This window comes from Sander vitreus, chromosome 12, assembly GCF_031162955.1.
Source record: "Sander vitreus isolate 19-12246 chromosome 12, sanVit1, whole genome shotgun sequence".
NCBI lineage: Eukaryota > Metazoa > Chordata > Actinopteri > Perciformes > Percidae > Sander > Sander vitreus.
This window is the reverse complement of record NC_135866.1, coordinates 26,438,804-26,455,548: the sequence shown is the minus strand read 5'-3', so window position 1 is coordinate 26,455,548 and position 16,745 is coordinate 26,438,804. Positions and strand designations below refer to the sequence as shown.

At 39.8% G+C, this 16,745-nt stretch overlaps 1 protein-coding gene across 4 annotated transcripts; it reads left to right on the top strand.

The window, feature by feature from the left end:
• Positions 1 to 1,672: 1,672 nt before the first annotated feature.
• LOC144527065 (uncharacterized) lies at positions 1,673 to 11,909 on the top strand. Of its 4 annotated transcripts, none has more exons than XM_078264930.1 (4): positions 1,673 to 1,865; positions 2,287 to 2,377; positions 7,060 to 7,167; positions 7,278 to 11,909. In XM_078264930.1, the coding sequence occupies exons 3-4, from the start codon at positions 7,068 to 7,070 to the stop codon at positions 10,757 to 10,759; spliced, it is 3,582 nt and encodes a 1,193-aa protein (XP_078121056.1). In that variant the 5' UTR covers positions 1,673 to 1,865; positions 2,287 to 2,377; positions 7,060 to 7,067; the 3' UTR covers positions 10,760 to 11,909. The 4 variants fall into 4 exon arrangements, with proteins under 4 accessions (XP_078121056.1, XP_078121055.1, XP_078121057.1 ...); XM_078264929.1 differs by having other exon boundaries at positions 7,055 to 7,167; XM_078264931.1 differs by lacking the exon at positions 2,287 to 2,377 and having other exon boundaries at positions 7,055 to 7,167.
• Positions 11,910 to 16,745: the final 4,836 nt, after the last annotated feature.

Below are 16,745 nucleotides of genomic sequence, written 5' to 3'. Positions count from 1 at the left end.
GCTGCAGGATTATACTGATTGTCCTCTAGAGGGATCCGTGCGCCAAAAAAGGCAGACAAACATACTTTATGCATGGTTGTTGCTTTCAAACCCATAGTTTAGAAACCTATGCATTACTAGTAAAATGTATACATAATGATGTTTTTTATTTGATGTCTGTCTCATATCGTTCTCAGCCATGTTAGAGATTTGCCTTACAATGTTTTATTTGTGTTTGTTGTTTCAGGACAGGTGACAGATACGTTACTGTGTTTTTGTTCATGACTTGCCATAACAATTAGTTTTATTACAGAGAAATGTAACCCTCTAAAGAACGAAAGACACACCAGCGAGTCCAAGCGATGTTTGACAACAATCAACTGCTCAAAAAGCGATATTACAAAATGTCATTTTAGACATTTATTAACTATTTAATTAACCCTCTGAGGTCTAAGGGCATTTTACATTTCTTTTTAAATTCACCTTTTAAGGGTATTTGCATATAACTGATCCCCGTGTGTTTCATAGCAAAATGTTCAGAACAAACTCATCTTTCTGTATAGTGAGGCCCCAAATTTGTTCCAGAGCAATTTGTAAAGAGATAATGTGGCCCTAGCTGAAAAGTTGATGTTCGCTTTTGGAAATTTCTCAAATCTCTTGTGAAAACATACCTACACTCAATTGTTTTGGTGCTTGAAATGAGTGTACAAAAGTCTTGGGTTCACAAAAGTAGCATAATATATTAACAGAATAGTAAATAAATGTCTAAAATGAAATTTGAGTAGGATTGTTGTTGGACTCGCTGGTGTGTCTTTTGTTCTTTAGAGGGTTAAGAGAGAATTAAGATGAATCTTTCACAGAATCCATCAGGTTTTTGTCAACTAATCTGGTGAGTACACTGTCCTACAGAGCTCAAAATACATAACTGGTCAATTTTAGTTAAACCCAGAAACTGACCCCTTTTTTTTTTACATCACAGTCACAGGTAGTCTCATCTTAAGTTAATTCACTGACTTTTTCTAACCTGTTTCCTTTCATTAAAAAATATATACATTTTGCTTTGTTAAATGTATTTGTTAAACCCCATATATGTATACTCTCCTAGCAAGGACTTAAAGGTTATTGTTCAGATAGCCTACAGGTAACACTACGTTAAAATATTGGTTGGTTAACTGAAATCAAACTGTCACTGTCTTTCTAATATCAAAGTGACAACAACATACTGAACAGCTGTGGACTAAAGCCTGTTACACATCTGCTGAACAAAGTGTGCTTACTTTCTCTGTCGTAGTCTTTAGAGAGTCCCGCACACTGACCATTACACGCAAGCAATCATTTATTTAGAAAAATACAACGTTTCGGTCTCAGACCTTCATCAGGTAACTGTCGTAGTCTTTAAAATGACCAACGATACGCAAAACGCCGCTCCCTCCATCTCTCTGTTCAATTTATATAGTTTAGCCTCACCAAAAGGCTCTAAACATTGGTAAGATGTGAGGCTTTATTGCTTAGCTATTATGTATTTCCCTTGGCAATGCCATATGCTTTTATGTTGTATTTGTGCTGATTTTGTTGTAATGTTGTGATTTCGCAATGAAGCACAAAAAAAATAAATGAAAAAATAGCTCCTCTCTGTGAGGAAACGCCCTCTTTGAGCGAGCAGGTTCACCCAGCTGTTTTCATGTCTGTTGTGTTGAAAGTTGAAAACTGTCCTGTTGAGAGTAAAGCGTCAACGTCACATCCTCAGATGACTGTGAAAGTCAGTCTCAGAGACAGCAGTGTTGCTGTCGAGACAAGTCTCCGTGTTTCTCTCTGAAGAAGAAAAAATTAATGAAATCCATCAGTGGTTTTTGTCAACAAAACAGCCGAATCTCTGCCAACAGCTGGTGAGTACACTCCTACAAAGCTAAAATACACTAACTAAATAGCTGGTCAAATTTAGTTGAAACCAGAATCTGACTTTGGTACATGTAAAAATACCATGGCATAGAAATGTGTAATTTCTGATCAAAAAGACAAGTACATGTTGGAAACAGAAAACAGCTTAACACTAGTCTCAGCTGAAGTTAATTCACTGACTTTTTCCAACCTGTTTCCTTTAATTGAAACATTTATTTTGATTTGGTAAATGAGTTTGTTATACCATACATTTGAATGCAAGGGTTAGGCCTCATCAAAAGGCTCTTAACATTGTTAGAAATGACTCACAGCTCCTCTGTGTGAGGAAACACCCTCTGTGAGTGAGCAGTTTTCACACAGCTCATGTCTGTTGTGTTGAATGTTGTCTGTCCTGTCTGTCCTGTTCAGTTCACCAACGTGAGGTCCTAATACCATTTGTTGTGATGGCAAAAAACTCAACTCTGCGGAGAGGATTTCTTATTGAACTGTCTCTTCTGAGGTGGGTTTAATTTGTATTAATAATGTTTAAAGGATAGGGTCACATTAGTGCCCTAAAGCAATAAGCACATGTTCATTTGCAGACTGTCCTCATTCAGAAAACATACTATACTGTGTCTTTTTTTTTCACTTCTTTCGACATACTGTACTATGACTTTTTTCGATATTTTTTTGACTTACTATTCCATGACTTTTTTCTCACTTTTCTCAACATACTATGCTACGACTTTTTTCAAAATGAGTTATTTGGTGGGATGGTGGCTAGCACTAGAAAGTAGGCACTGCAGACTCTCACCTGGTTCGAACCCCAGTCTGTGGTTGGCCGTTTTTTTTGTGGAGCATGCATGTTCTTCCAGACTTTCTCTGGCATACTATACTTTGAGTTTCTAATGACTTTTTTCGATATACTATACTAGAACTTTTTTATCACTTTTTTTTTGCACATACTTTACCATGACCTTTTCATCACTTCTTCGACATACTATACCATCACTTTTTCATCACTTTTTTGACATACTAGACTTTTTTTATGACTTTATGCGACATAATATACTATGACTTTTTTATGACTTTTTGAGACATACTATACTAGGACCAGAGACTGGCACAAACATTTAGAGGGGCTATAGCTCTTATCTGGAAAAAGTCAACCCTTGGTACAGCTCAAAGCGTCACAGCAGAAGCCTCCTGTTGGGGACCATATCAAAATGATACAGTATCTTTCTCCTCATTTACTGTCTCTTTGTCCTCAATTCCTGATTCTGTCTGTGTCCTTTCCTCATACTCTGAATCTCCACTGCAGTTAGCATACAATTAAGAGAATGTCTTAGAGCTCTTTTAAGGCATGGTCAAAGTGGTCCAATAATGAAAGCATTGTTATTGTTATGATCAAAGCGCGATCTATCTTTTTCTTATCATACTATAAAGGTATATACAAGCTCAGCAGAGACTTTGAAGATGGAGCTGTCTCCAAAAGAAACGTTACAATATAACTCTGAATAAGTTCTATAACCTTCAAATTAAGAATACTGGTGTCCACAGCATCTGTCTCTCTCCTTATCACACCTGGACCTTAACACTCACTCACCACCCTCATTATGTACCTGTCTGATATGTTGCGTGACGCTCCACATGCTGTCCCTCACTCTCTGGTCTGAATCGTTGTTGTAAGGCCTCGCCTTAATAAAATTATTAGAATCAGAACTTAGTTACTCATATAGTACACTGTATTTTTTACTGTTAAAAAACACACTAACACACATGAACACTCTAGTGCAGCCAGTTAGTCACCTTACTTCCTGCTTGATCCTGTCATAACTTCTTTGCCACTATAAACGTTGATATAGGTTGTAACTGCTGCCTAAACGACCTCTGGGAGCGCTTCTCGTCTCTTTAACATTAATCATATCTCTTTCTGTGTTGAAGGTCACAAAGTGTAGTTACCTGTGATGTTCTTTTGTATATGTTAAGAGGTTTTACACTACAAATTTGTAAATTCACATGTTGAAATCATTGCTGGAAATTCATAAATTCTCAAGTTGAAATCGTTGGTGGAAATTTGTAAATACGCAAGTTGAAATACGTAAGTGAAGTAGATTTGCACAAATTAAACCACATTCATTCTTCACAAACACTCCTGTGTGGCATACCTCAGGCGGGGTTTGAACCCACGTCTCCTGGTTGTCGGTCAGCGTACTTCCCCACTGCACCATCGCCGAAGAAACTTCACCTTCGTCAACCTTGTCTTTTCCTTTTGTTGCCTCTTAAAAACTCTTAAACATGCAGATAATCCATTAAAACATCTTAACTGTGCGGATAATGCTTAAAAAAAACCTTAACACTTTCCAAGACATAAGTGATAATCGATCGAACCCTTTAATATGGTGGAATGCATTTATCTATCCATGAAATAATCTCATACCTGCCTCACAGAAGGGAAGCGACTCTGTGAAGTTGAACCTTAGTTGAAATATTGAGAGGACTTTTCAGAGTCCTGAGAGCTGAACTGGTAAAGAAAGAGTTCAAATGCCAACTTTTCCATTTGTGTTTTTCTGTTTCATAAAGGAGTCTCTTATGCATAGAAGCCTGTGCCTGAACTCACTAAAATGGGTTAGAGGAAGAACTCCCAACATGTTTCTGTCTTCTTTTAGGACGAAGCATAAAAACATTTTAACAACTCTCAGAGGAGTTTGAACCTGCTGATGGAGGCCACGCTGATGTTTTTAACCTGGTCTCAAGAGATATACGTACCTCTGGCTACTTTTTTGCAGCGCCTTAAATACTTTTTCATCACATACTATGCCTTTTACTATTACTATTACTTTTTGTCGACATACTATACTTTGACTATTCAATGGCTTTTTTCGACATAGGATGCTTTAACTGTTTTCAACATAAAGTCTTCGGTATCACAGTGGCTCAGGGGTTAAGACTATTGTATATATAGGCGACTCTTAATTAATCACTGCAGCTTCTGACCCAAGTTCGGGTCCTGGCCGGTTACTTTCATGACTTTTTTTTCCCGAAATACAATACTATGACTTTTAAATGGCTTTTTTCAACATTCATTACTTCGACCTTTTCAACATACCATACTATGACTTTTTAATGGCTTTTTTCGACGTACGATGCTATAACTGTTTTCAACATGTTTAGGTGTCACAGTGGCTCAGGGGTTAAGACTTTGTCAGCAGACAACCCACAAGTTATCGTTGCACACTCTGACCCAAGTTTTATTCCCAGTTTTTTTTTCGACATACCATGACTTTTAAATGGCTTTTTTCAACATACTGTACTATGACTTTTTTCGACATACATACTATGACTTTTTTGACAAACTATACTATGAGTTTTTCTTCACTTTTTTTGACATATAATACTTTTTTTGATATACTATACTATGACTTTCTAATAGCTTTTTTTGACATACGATGCTATAACTGTTTTCAACGTATTTCATGTCGAGGCACAGTGGCTCAGTGGTAAGCACAGCTCCAACGAGCACTAGCAAGTAGGCACTGCAGACTCTGGCCCAGGTTTGATTCCTAGTCCAATCTTTTGGAGTTTGTATGTTCTTCAAGACTTTCTTTGACATACTATACTATCACTTTTTCCGACATACTATGATTATTTTTGACATACTATACTATGACTCCCTATGGATCAATTAAATTCATACTAATTAAGCCATTCCCACTTTTCCAACTACTCTCACTACTTCACCTTCTTCTTATGCAATTATGCCAGCAATCCAGTTTAGCTTTATCAATTTAGCTTTTCGGCATTCATAAGCATTTTTTTTGCAGGAAATGCATTTTCGAGTTGGTGGCTGATTTCCCATACTGAATGGCTTTGGGGTGTTTTTATTGACTTGTTAAAGAAGTCTTGTTCTGGATTGTGGACCTGTGAAGCCTATCATATTGTTTGTGATGTTAGGCCTGTTAGAATGGCCACGTAGCGGTTGGATATTTACAGCAGGAGACTTGAGATGCAGACGGTGCAGACCAAACAGGTGTTTATTTCATCAACAATTAACACAAAATGGAAGCCATGATCGCAACATAAAAAACTGAGGACCACGGGCAGCATGTGGTCCTGACAGCAGCAGCGCTAGATGGAAACTGGCAGCCTTCTATAGCCTGCCAGTGACCCTTCCACAGCACAAGGGAAATCTGAAAGTTACTTAACCTAAACAATTATACAAACTACAAAACATAAAATACATTTCTACTTCCCTACTCTCAATTTATTTTGCATTACGTTACCTAGTACAAACACAGTTAGCCTGGACAACTAATCACAGTACTCAAACACCCCTTCACTATTTGAAACATGGTATCTCTCAGAACCTTTAAAATGGGGCTCATTACCTGGGGACTCTTTTAGACCGAACACTCTGGAGAGGAGACACAACAGATGTGAGTGACTTGAACACAAACGTTTTACTATTGCACAATCAACGACAGTTAACCATACTGCACATATTTAGGTATCCAAACTAGTAAACTGAGTGCATGTGTTTCTCCTGACAGGGCTGGCCTCCAATCAGTCCCAGCTGCAACCTCCACAAGACAGATTGTTAATATATTTCAATAAACATTCAACATTTTGAGTTTATGCCTTATTTCATTTACCAGTAACATAATATGAGCTACAGCCTACTGCAGTGTGTTGTAGCAGCCACCAGAGGGAAGCATTGTACAGGTTTTAATCGTGATGGCAGCAGCAGCGCTGCAGCTGTCAAGATACTATATGAACATAAAGACAAACAGAACAACATACAGCTGTTTTGTGAAGACAAGTTTTATGAATAGATAAATAGATGTATAAATAAACAACTACACACCAACTAGCGAACCTACAGTATCTATACAGGTGGACTTGTTGATGAAAATATAGACAGAAATTGTAGTCTGGTAAAGCTTTGTAAAGCAGAGTGGAGCTGCAGATTCAGCTTATTCACTACCAGAGACACAAAAACACGTCACTTCATACAATATTATTGAAATATCCATTACAGCAGATTTAATGCAAAGTCAAACTGTGTTGCTTGTTTTATACGAAATTCTGTACATAAATATAAACCTAAATGAGGTTAAATTAAAGTGAAGATGTGGTTGAACATATACATATTGTAGTCAGAAAAGTGAACTAACAAGCTGTTGTCCCTTTTGTCCAGTTCAGACTGAGTGATGGACTCTGAAGCCAGTGGGACGATGGAGGTGGCAGCACTCGGCCGGCCTTTCGGCCTCGGGATGTTGTACGACTGCCGCAAAGACTCACTCATCCCTGGTAAGGATTCAGATGTAAACATACTTAATTAATGCATCACAACCTCAACACTTTCTCCTGTCTGGCTGGTTCTGGAAGCCAAACTTGATTTGTTTTTTCTTCTTTTGCAGGAATGACACTGTGGGACCATGATGACCTGAAAAGTAATATTGGCGAAAGACCGCAGAACTATAATGATTTTGAGATAGTTGCATCTGAATCAATTGAGGACAAATCTTCAGCACTTAATGTTGAAGCATCGTTGAAGGCAAGTTTTTTAGGTGGACTGGTAGAGGTTGGAGGGTCGGCCAAATACTTGAATGACAGTAAGACTTCAAAAAATCAGGCCAGAGTAACACTGAAGTACAAAGCTACCACAAATGTCAAGGAACTGTCGATGGATCATCTTGGAAGAGGCAATGTGAAGCATCCATATGTCTTTGATCAAGGATTAGCAACACATGTAGTCACAGCTATTCTTTATGGGGCACAAGCCTTCTTTGTATTTGACCGTGAGGTGTCTGAAAAGGAAAGTCATCAAGACATTCAGGGCAAGTTAAAGGTGATGATCAAAAAGATTCCCAGTGTTAAGATAGGAGGGAAAGGTTCACTGACAATGGAAGACAAGGAAAAAGAAAATGTTGAGAAATTCTCCTGCAGATTCTTTGGAGACTTTTCTCTTGAAAAGAATCCTGTGTCCTTTCAGGATGCAGTAGAAGTCTACCAAAGCCTGCCAAAATTGTTGGGAGCCAAAGGGGAAAACGCTGTACCAATGAAAGTCTGGCTGTTGCCACTGACAAGTTTAGATTCTTCTGCTGCTAAACTTGTCCGTCAGATAAGTACAAGATTAGTTCAAGAATTACAGAGTGTCCTGGAGGATCTCAGTGAGCTGGAAATGAAGTACAATGATGCATTGAGAACCACCGCTGCACAGCAGTTCCCACAGATTGGCAAAAAGCTTAAAACTTTCAAAGGAATGTGCTCCGAGTTCAAGCTGGAATTCCAACGAACCTTGGCAAAGAAACTTCCGTCAATCCGAGGCGGAGGAGAAATGGAGGCTGTGCTTGCAGAGATACTAAAGAAGAGACATTCTTCTCCTTTCAACAGCAAAAACCTGAACGAGTGGATGGACTGTAAAGAAAGAGAAATTGACACATTGATGTCTTTCACCAACATGATGACAAACGCCAAGATCATTCCATCTCAAAATCATCTGTACAAAGAAGTTCTCAGTGCAGAGCATGCTGTGTGTTTTGTTTTCACCTCACTAGGAAGTGCTGAACCGTACCTCTCCACTTTATCAAACTACTTAAAACAAACACCAGAAGACCCTCAAGATGCACATACTCAAGATGTAGAGAAGGAACAATGGTATGCCTCAAAAGAAGTAGCAGAAGAAATGAGGCAAGAGGCAAAGCTCTTCAGTGACTTTGCAGAGGCCAACAAGGAGAACAGGAACATTAAGTTCCTGACAGTGGGTTCAACAAATGAGACACAGAAAGGTTCAAGCATCTTGCTTTATAAAGATGGCTTTTCTGTCAATGAGAACTTTGAGCCTCCTTCAAAGCCTGAAACAGTGACAGTAAGTGATATAAGCCACAACAGTGTGACACTGAATATTTCTCCACCCAGATTTGGAGCACAGAACATCACTTCCTACTCTGTTGAGTACTGTGTCAGTGGAGAGGATGGATGGAAACAGAAGACAGCATCAAAAGCGCAAAAAGAAGTCACAGTGAGCGATCTTAGTCCTAACACAGAGTATATGTACAGATGCAGAGCAGTGACCTCAGCAGGTGTTGGGCCAGCCAATGAAGTCAGTGTTTCCATTAAAACCTTGCCTTGCTACCCTCCTGGAAAACCTCAAGTTGAACCAAACTCAAGAGAGATATCAGTTAGCTGGGAGAAACCTGCCGAGCTTGGAGAAGATGTCAAAATTTTGAGGTACATTGTGGAGTTCGCCAAAACAGACAGCAGGGCGAAAAAGGAAGATCTCCAATGGAACCAAACGATGGCAAGAGCTGAAAAGGCGCTCATTTCAGAGCTTGAGTCAGAGACAGAATACGTTGTCAGAGTCAGATGTGATTGTGGTGAGGCTGGCAGAAGCAAAGAAAGCATCGCTGTTAATGTCTGCACAACAATGTTTACACTAACAGAATTCCTCAAAAGTTCAAGCAAAAGGATAAATTCTGAATCACCCTCAATTTATAAACTGACCCTGACAAAAGAAGAAGATATGGACATCGAGGGATGCCAAAGATTCAGTTTTGGCAAAGAAAGCATGAGGCAAAATTGCACTATAATGCTTTTCGGCGTGACCGGATCAGGAAAGTCCACTCTGATCAATGCAATGATCAACTACATTGTTGGCGTAGAGTGGAAGGACAATTTCAGATTCAAATTAATTGATGAGGATCAGTCGAGATCACAAGCTGAAATTCAGACCTCTAAAGTCACTGTGTACAAAATCCACCACCAGGAGGGTTTTAAAATCAACTACTCACTGACCATTGTTGACACTCCAGGTTTTGAAGATACAGGAGGCATAGAAAGAAATGAGGAGATCATTGAACGTCTGTGTAATCTCTTCTCTGATGAGTGTGGGGTCAGTGAAATTGACGCCGTGTGTTTTGTAGCTCAGGCTGCTATAGCACGACTCACACCATCGCAGAAGTCTGTGTTTGATTCTGTGCTCTCAGTCTTTGGCAAAGATGTGGCAGAAAACATCCAGGTCCTTGTGACATTCGCAGACAGACAGCGACCACCAGTTCTAGAGGCAATCAATGCTTCAGGTATCCAATGTCCTAAAACAAAAGACGGGCTGCCAGTTCACCTCAAATTCAATAATTCAGTGTTGTTTGGAGACAACAAATCATCTACAGCAAACGGCATGAGTGGAGAAGATGAAGATGAAGATAGAGGCTTTGATCAGATGTTTTGGAACATGTGGGCAAAAAGCATGAAGAGGTTATTTGTTGGTTTGGATGCCATAGACACCAAAAGCTTGACAATAACCAAAGAGGTCCTCAGAGAAAGAAAGCAGCTCGAGAGTTCGTATGAAAATTTGCAGAAGCAGCTTAAAGTTGGGTTAGCCAAGGTTGTGGAGTTGAAAGAGACATATGAAACACTTGAAAAACACGAGGCAGAGATCAACAGAAAGGAGAACTTTGAGTTTGAAGTCACTATCATGAAGCCTTTCAAAGTAGATATTCCTAGTACTGGATCTCACAAGTACAGGTGGGAGTATGAGGAGGTTAATGAAAAAAAAACAGTGAAAGAGCTGAAAAAGAAGTACCTAGAAACCACAGAGGCTAACACACCTGTTCAGGCATTGATTGAAAAACTGAAGGCTGAATGTAATCGAGTGGAGGCCGAGGTGGTGAAACTGATAGAGAGCTCTGCTGAGTGTTTAAACAGACTTAAAGAGAAAACGCTGAAGCCAGATCCCCTGTCCACTTCAGAGTACATTGACATGCTTATTGAGGCAGAGACATCTGAGGCCAAGCCAGGCTGGAAGAAAAGAGTTAAGTCCCTGAGAGCCAAACGGACAAAAAAGAAGAAACACGTAAGAAAGAAATTACGCAGGTTTTGGGTTTTAAAATCCAGAGCATAACAAGGCCTGAACAGATGGCACCAAGACGAACAGGAGATCCTTTCAGACACAGATAATAAACAAAGAACAAAACAAGGAGAGAGAGTCTCGATACTGAGACTTAAATGAGTTTGACCAAAAAAAAGCTCAAATGGAAATGTGTCTGAGATAAAGACTGAAGTTTTCTATTGTACAAACATATTCCTGCAGGAGTTATTTGCACGTGCTGTTTACCAAGAAGGAAAACACAGATTAACTGTTGACGTGTGACTTAATTTTGTGCTGGAATTACAGTGTCTGTAAAATGAAAGTAAAGTAATTATGAATCCATAAATCAAGTGACATATGCTCAATATTTCCACATTGCTTTATGCTGGCGTAGTTCTGATTGTTTAGCATGATAGTCAAAATCTGGGCCTTTCCAAAGAGGAGCTTCTGTGTGATATTCAGCCTTCCAGAAGTTTAGTCATCCAGCCTGGAACTGCAGTGACATTTCGGAAACTTTACACAATCGTTTGTTTACTAGCCCCAGGCATCTTGACACCCAGAATGTTGTCCGGTGAGTGTATCTTCCTGACTATCTTTTTTCTTCTTTAGTGTTTTTCATACACAATGTTGGAGATGCTGCCACTTTCCTGACTGTGTTACTTCGCAGCATGAATGTAATAAATGATAGATTCTCAGAGCAGAACTGTAGGTCATTCAGGCCCTGGGTGTGTAACTGAGTGGGATTAGGCCTCCTGATGTCTCATAGAAGACAGGAAATGCATTGGAGATGGCACAGCTAACTTTTTGGATAAAAGCGTCTGGATTTTTCTGGGGGGGAAACTAAATAGTTTTTTACATATTCTTTATTTATGTTAGTTACAGTGTTTCTTTTCAAGACTTGGGAGAACAATTGTCAAAGTCTTGTTCATTATTGTTCTCTGTGTGATTTCAATACATTTCTGTGAGATTCAATTTCTGTTTTCTTTTGTATGTATAGTTATGTAACAATGTATACATTCATGTGACATCACTGCAGCACATATATCCTGATAGCCCAGGATGTCTTTAATTTGATTGTGCATTACAGGGTGAGGTTATACAAGCATTATTACACAATTAAACTAAAACTAGCAAACACACTCTGTATAATAATATAATAAATTAAAAAAAAATACTATAATTACTTTGGACTGCAGGTATTTCTTTCAGGCTGCATACAGCTCCAATAACCTTCAGGCAGCCTTTTCATAACCTGAGATGTAAACCCCAGGGCAAGTCTTTCAGATCCCCTTTGTACCCAGTCCAAGAGCTATAGTACCCACGTTTGCAAAGAAACCTCAGTAAAGGGCCCTATGGAACACATGAAGGACCTGCAGATCCTCCTCAATACCTGGGAGCCTTCAAGGGCCCCAGATGCTCCCTGGAAGCTGACAGTTAACACCGGACTCGAGTCTGAACTCAATACATTTTCTATTGTCTCTGACTTGTCTTGGACTCGTTGGTATTTGTACTCAATCTTGTCTCGGATTCGGCCATTGGACTCGCCAAATATTCTAGTTGGTCTCGACCGAGTCCAACACTATATGTTTTTTTTCAGTTCAAGAATGTGAACGTGTCGTTTTTTTTTAGTGACGCCTGTGTTGATTGTTATTTGTTACATTTTCCATTTGCAGTCCAGTATGTTCTTATTACACCAGAATAAAAAAGACTCAACATCTAATATGTAAACTTGCACTTCAGCTTCATGTGACATACGTGAAATTGTTGTTCTACTTAAAGTCAATAATGTGGCCTAATTTGATCCTTTCTTTCGCTGTCTTGACTGTCTCTCATTTGGACTCGGTCTTGACTCGGTCTTTCGACTAATCCTGGTCTTGGACTTGTCTTGGACTTGACGAAGGTGGACTTGACTACAGCCCTGACTGTCAACAACACTCTTTAATATAATTGCATCCACATTTGCATGCAGGACTTTCCCCAGCCCCTGACCCTGTCTCGTTGCTTCGACAGACAAGCAAATCAACAGTTCAGCTGAGTTGTTCCTGCAGGACGCTCAGAAATCTCTCTTAATCTCCTGCAATCCTCCCTGCAGCCGTCAACAGCCCCGGGCAGAGCTGGACTCTCTCCAGTCTCCTCACATATTAGCCCGACTCTGAGTCTGGAGACACCAGATTAACGCTCAAATCAATTAGAGCCAGCAGCAGATGAGTCAATTACCCCCCACACACCCCCCACCCCCCTTACACTTCAGTGGTGTTTATGCTTGACATCTTGTAGGGGAAAGGATATGGGAGGGGAGTTTTGCTCTCTTCATTATGGTGGTGTTTGTTTAGAGGTTAAAGAGGCTGAATAGTGACTCTGAATAACAAGGCTGCCTGGGACCGTCTGGGTGGGGAGGGAAGGCTAAATAACCCCCTCTTCCTCCAACAGCTTCAGTCAAGGTGTCCTTGAGCAAGGCAACAAACCTCCATCTGGGCCAGAGAAGCTGTTCAGTGTTCAGAAATATGAAGTAAGCATGTTAGCAGAGAATTTCAAAGTCTGAGTGTAGTTTTGTGCAGTTTAGGTTCAACTATTTGAAATAAAAATAAATTGAGATCATCAAATTGGGTCATGAATGTATTACTGTTAAAGGTCTCATATTGACAAACGTTGACTAATCAGAGCAGACTGGGCTTTTTCGGTTGGGGGGCTTAAAGACACAGGTGCTAAAACGGAGCGTTTCAGACGGGGGGGGGGGGATACAGGTATATTCAGACAGATAGTATGAGAAAAATAAGGAGGTTTTTGTTACATTTAAGCATGTAAACATGTTCTAGTAGATACCCAAAATACCAGTATGAACCTGGAAATGAGCATGATATGGGACCTTTAATATACAGATGTATTTTCATACAGTGAAAAATAATTTTGTCAAAATGAATACAAAGTATCTGTGAGACATGTGAAGCTGTTGAGCCACTGATCTGCAAATAAGTCAGTACATTTTAATCAAAGGTTTATGAGAAACACAATTATTTAATGGAATGAAAAGACTGAAGACATTCACCTACAGTTTTAGGTCTTTCTCTCAGTTTGAGACTAGAGTTAAAACACTAGGTGTCCATTGTCGCCCCCTTGTCAACTCATCATCTGCAATCATTTCATCCAGAAAGTTAAGCACATGTGCACATGCTCGTTCTGCTCTAACTAAATAAGACAAATGCTCTTTTCTTTATAATTATACACTTGGGCTTTTTGTAATTATGTTTTAGCAGTTTTGGCAGTTTACCTCCCCTCCCCCACATTCACTCATTGCTTGTATTGTTAGTTATACAGTATTTTATATCTACATTTATTTTGGTTCCAAATGTGCATGAAGTTGATTTACTGTAGAGCCTCTCTCTAAACAGTTTGAACAAAAAACTTCAGAACATTCGTGGAGGGAGGATTTATTGCACGACTGTTTTAGTTTGAGCTAGGTGGACCAGATAAACTGGACACTGTATGCGTGTGATACTTGTGTACTTGTGTTGAAGCTACTTCTATCTACAGGAGGCCTACTTGTCTTTCTATCCCAGAAGATGTTGCTCTTCATGCGTCTTTTCCCCCCTCCATACCAATTGTTTGTGTATTTTGTCTTTAATTCAGGCTCTAAGTAGGCCTATGTGTCCTAAGTGCTGAACAGATGTAAACCATTCTGGTTCAAAAGTGTGTGATTTTGGGCTTAGAATAGGCTATACCTCACTTGACTAGTGTCAGTAAGTGCATTCACCTAATGTGTATTATAGAGGTCTACCTAAAGTACCTAAAGAACTGGAACTCTGATGCCGTGCGCTTGACGTGAACAAGCAGTGCACACTCATTATCCTCCAAGGAGAGCCTTTTATTTGTCTGTCAGTCTGCAGGGCGAGCGCCCTCGTGACGTCTGTCCGTGCGCTGTCCGTGTCCTGCCTGCATGTGGCGGGATTCCCAGGCCTCCCCGGTGCTTAGGCAGCAGCTCGTTCGCTGACCCTCTGTGACCTGCTTTCATCACTGTTTGGATGTATGTGTGTCTGTTTGAGTGTGTGGGACAGACACGCAGAGAGAGAGAGAGAGAGAGAGAGAGAGAGAGAGAGAGAGAGAGTGGAGCTTCATGAGAGTGCATGTTCTGCTAACAGGTGTGTAAAAGTGATGCTGGTGGCTGCTTCAGTGCAGAGTGCTGTTCCAGTCAAAGTCCAGCAGTTATCAGTTCAGGAGTGATTATCTCTATCATTAGGCTGCAGCCCACCGGAGAATGGCCTCTTTATAACAAAGATAGTCATTTGGACAAACAGCTTGAAAGCACATGTGCTTAGGTTGAGTTTCAAAGCAGGAAGTAGTGTGACAGACACTATCATAGAGCAGAGAAAACTAAAGAAGTGGCTCAAAAATTTAAAAAAAATAAAAAAATAAAAATAAAAAAAACTATCACCAAAGAAGCCTGTTGATACAGGATGCAAAACCCCAGATTATGTTTCATGATTCTTCTTTTAAAAAAAGACTTCCTTCTACAATATCTGTTTATAACAGCTATGATATGGTTACGCTCTGGGTTGTTTGCATTTCTTTAAATCAATCACAATCGTCGACGGTGGCTCTGCAAAAATTAGCTGGATACATGGTTAAACGTCATTTGCTCTTGCCGGTGTATCACCGTAGGTATTTTGTCCATAGCAAATCCCCTCTAATCTGTCCCAAAATGTCCCAGTTAGATATTAAATGCAGTAAACGTATTCCTCCTTTACAATCATTTCCCAAAAGAACCATGCAGACGTGCCTTGTTGCACGAACCAAAATTGTCTTCAAAACTTGCCATTTTTAGTGTGTAGCTTGCTAGCTCGAAGTTTGTTGTTGTTTCCTGAAGCCAAGGGATTTTGAGAACGGCAACACGCAGAGGGCGGAAGGTGAGGGACATTCGGTGCGTGAGCCAGACTAGGAAGTACATTTCCAGGATATCCAGACTACCTTACTTCATGCGTTGGGCCCATTATAATTACGGGAGGCCACTAGAGGGCGCCGCCACTATAAACATTAATATGAGTCCTAATTGCTGCTTGAAACATATTACCTATGGGAGCGTTTTTTTTCAGGGAAGGACTGTGTCGGTATGGTAAAGGTTAGGGAAGGATTGTGATTATAGAACATACACACAGGTTTTTTTATTTTTATAATTAGACCACAAACTCCTGGGCTAACAAGACCTTAAACATGGGGGCAGCAGAGAACATGCTTAATGGGTTGTTTTGGAAGGTATACTGACAGATGACTTGTCCTGTCATTGAGGTATGAGGACTTCATTTATGTTGATTGATTTACTCTGTATTGTCTGATCAGGATCCTTGCTGATTCTAATTGTATAAGGAGGCCCATTCAAAGACGGATGACTGCAGTCAACGAACTTTGAAAGCAAAGATTCTTACCAAGGAACCTAGATCCTCCTCACTGACACCTGGAATCCAGTAACAGATTCTCAAGAAGGACCTAAGGACTATAGAACCTCATGTACATTCCAGAGCTGTTGCCACAATTATAGAAACACTGAGGTTGTGAGTCGAAATTGCTCCAGCACAACAACACCCATGTAGGAAACTTTCAACCAGCTACAAACCAAATGCTATAAAGATTTGTGTCTTCATTTAACTAACTGCTTGATCACATTTTCTGTCAATTCTGGTGGAGAATACTAGATTTTCTTTGATTTAGTGTTTTGCCAAGAAGCTGTCAAAGTCGGGGCATTTGGTCTAAAAAACAAAGGTCAAAATCAGCACTAAAAAGCCACCATGTGGAATGTGTAATGGCCATGTGATATGCTCTTTTAATGTCCAAATCCCTAGAAATATTACAGAGGACATGATCAGATATTACCAAAAAGTGTCAACTGGCAGAAACTGTAAATGTGATATAGTTACACAAAAGGGTGGTATAATGTTAAACATGTTAACAACCTTCGTTTACGAATTATAAAAAATTAAAAAAAAGCCACTTCTCAGCCAAAAATCAGCTGAATGCAGGGAACTTCAAG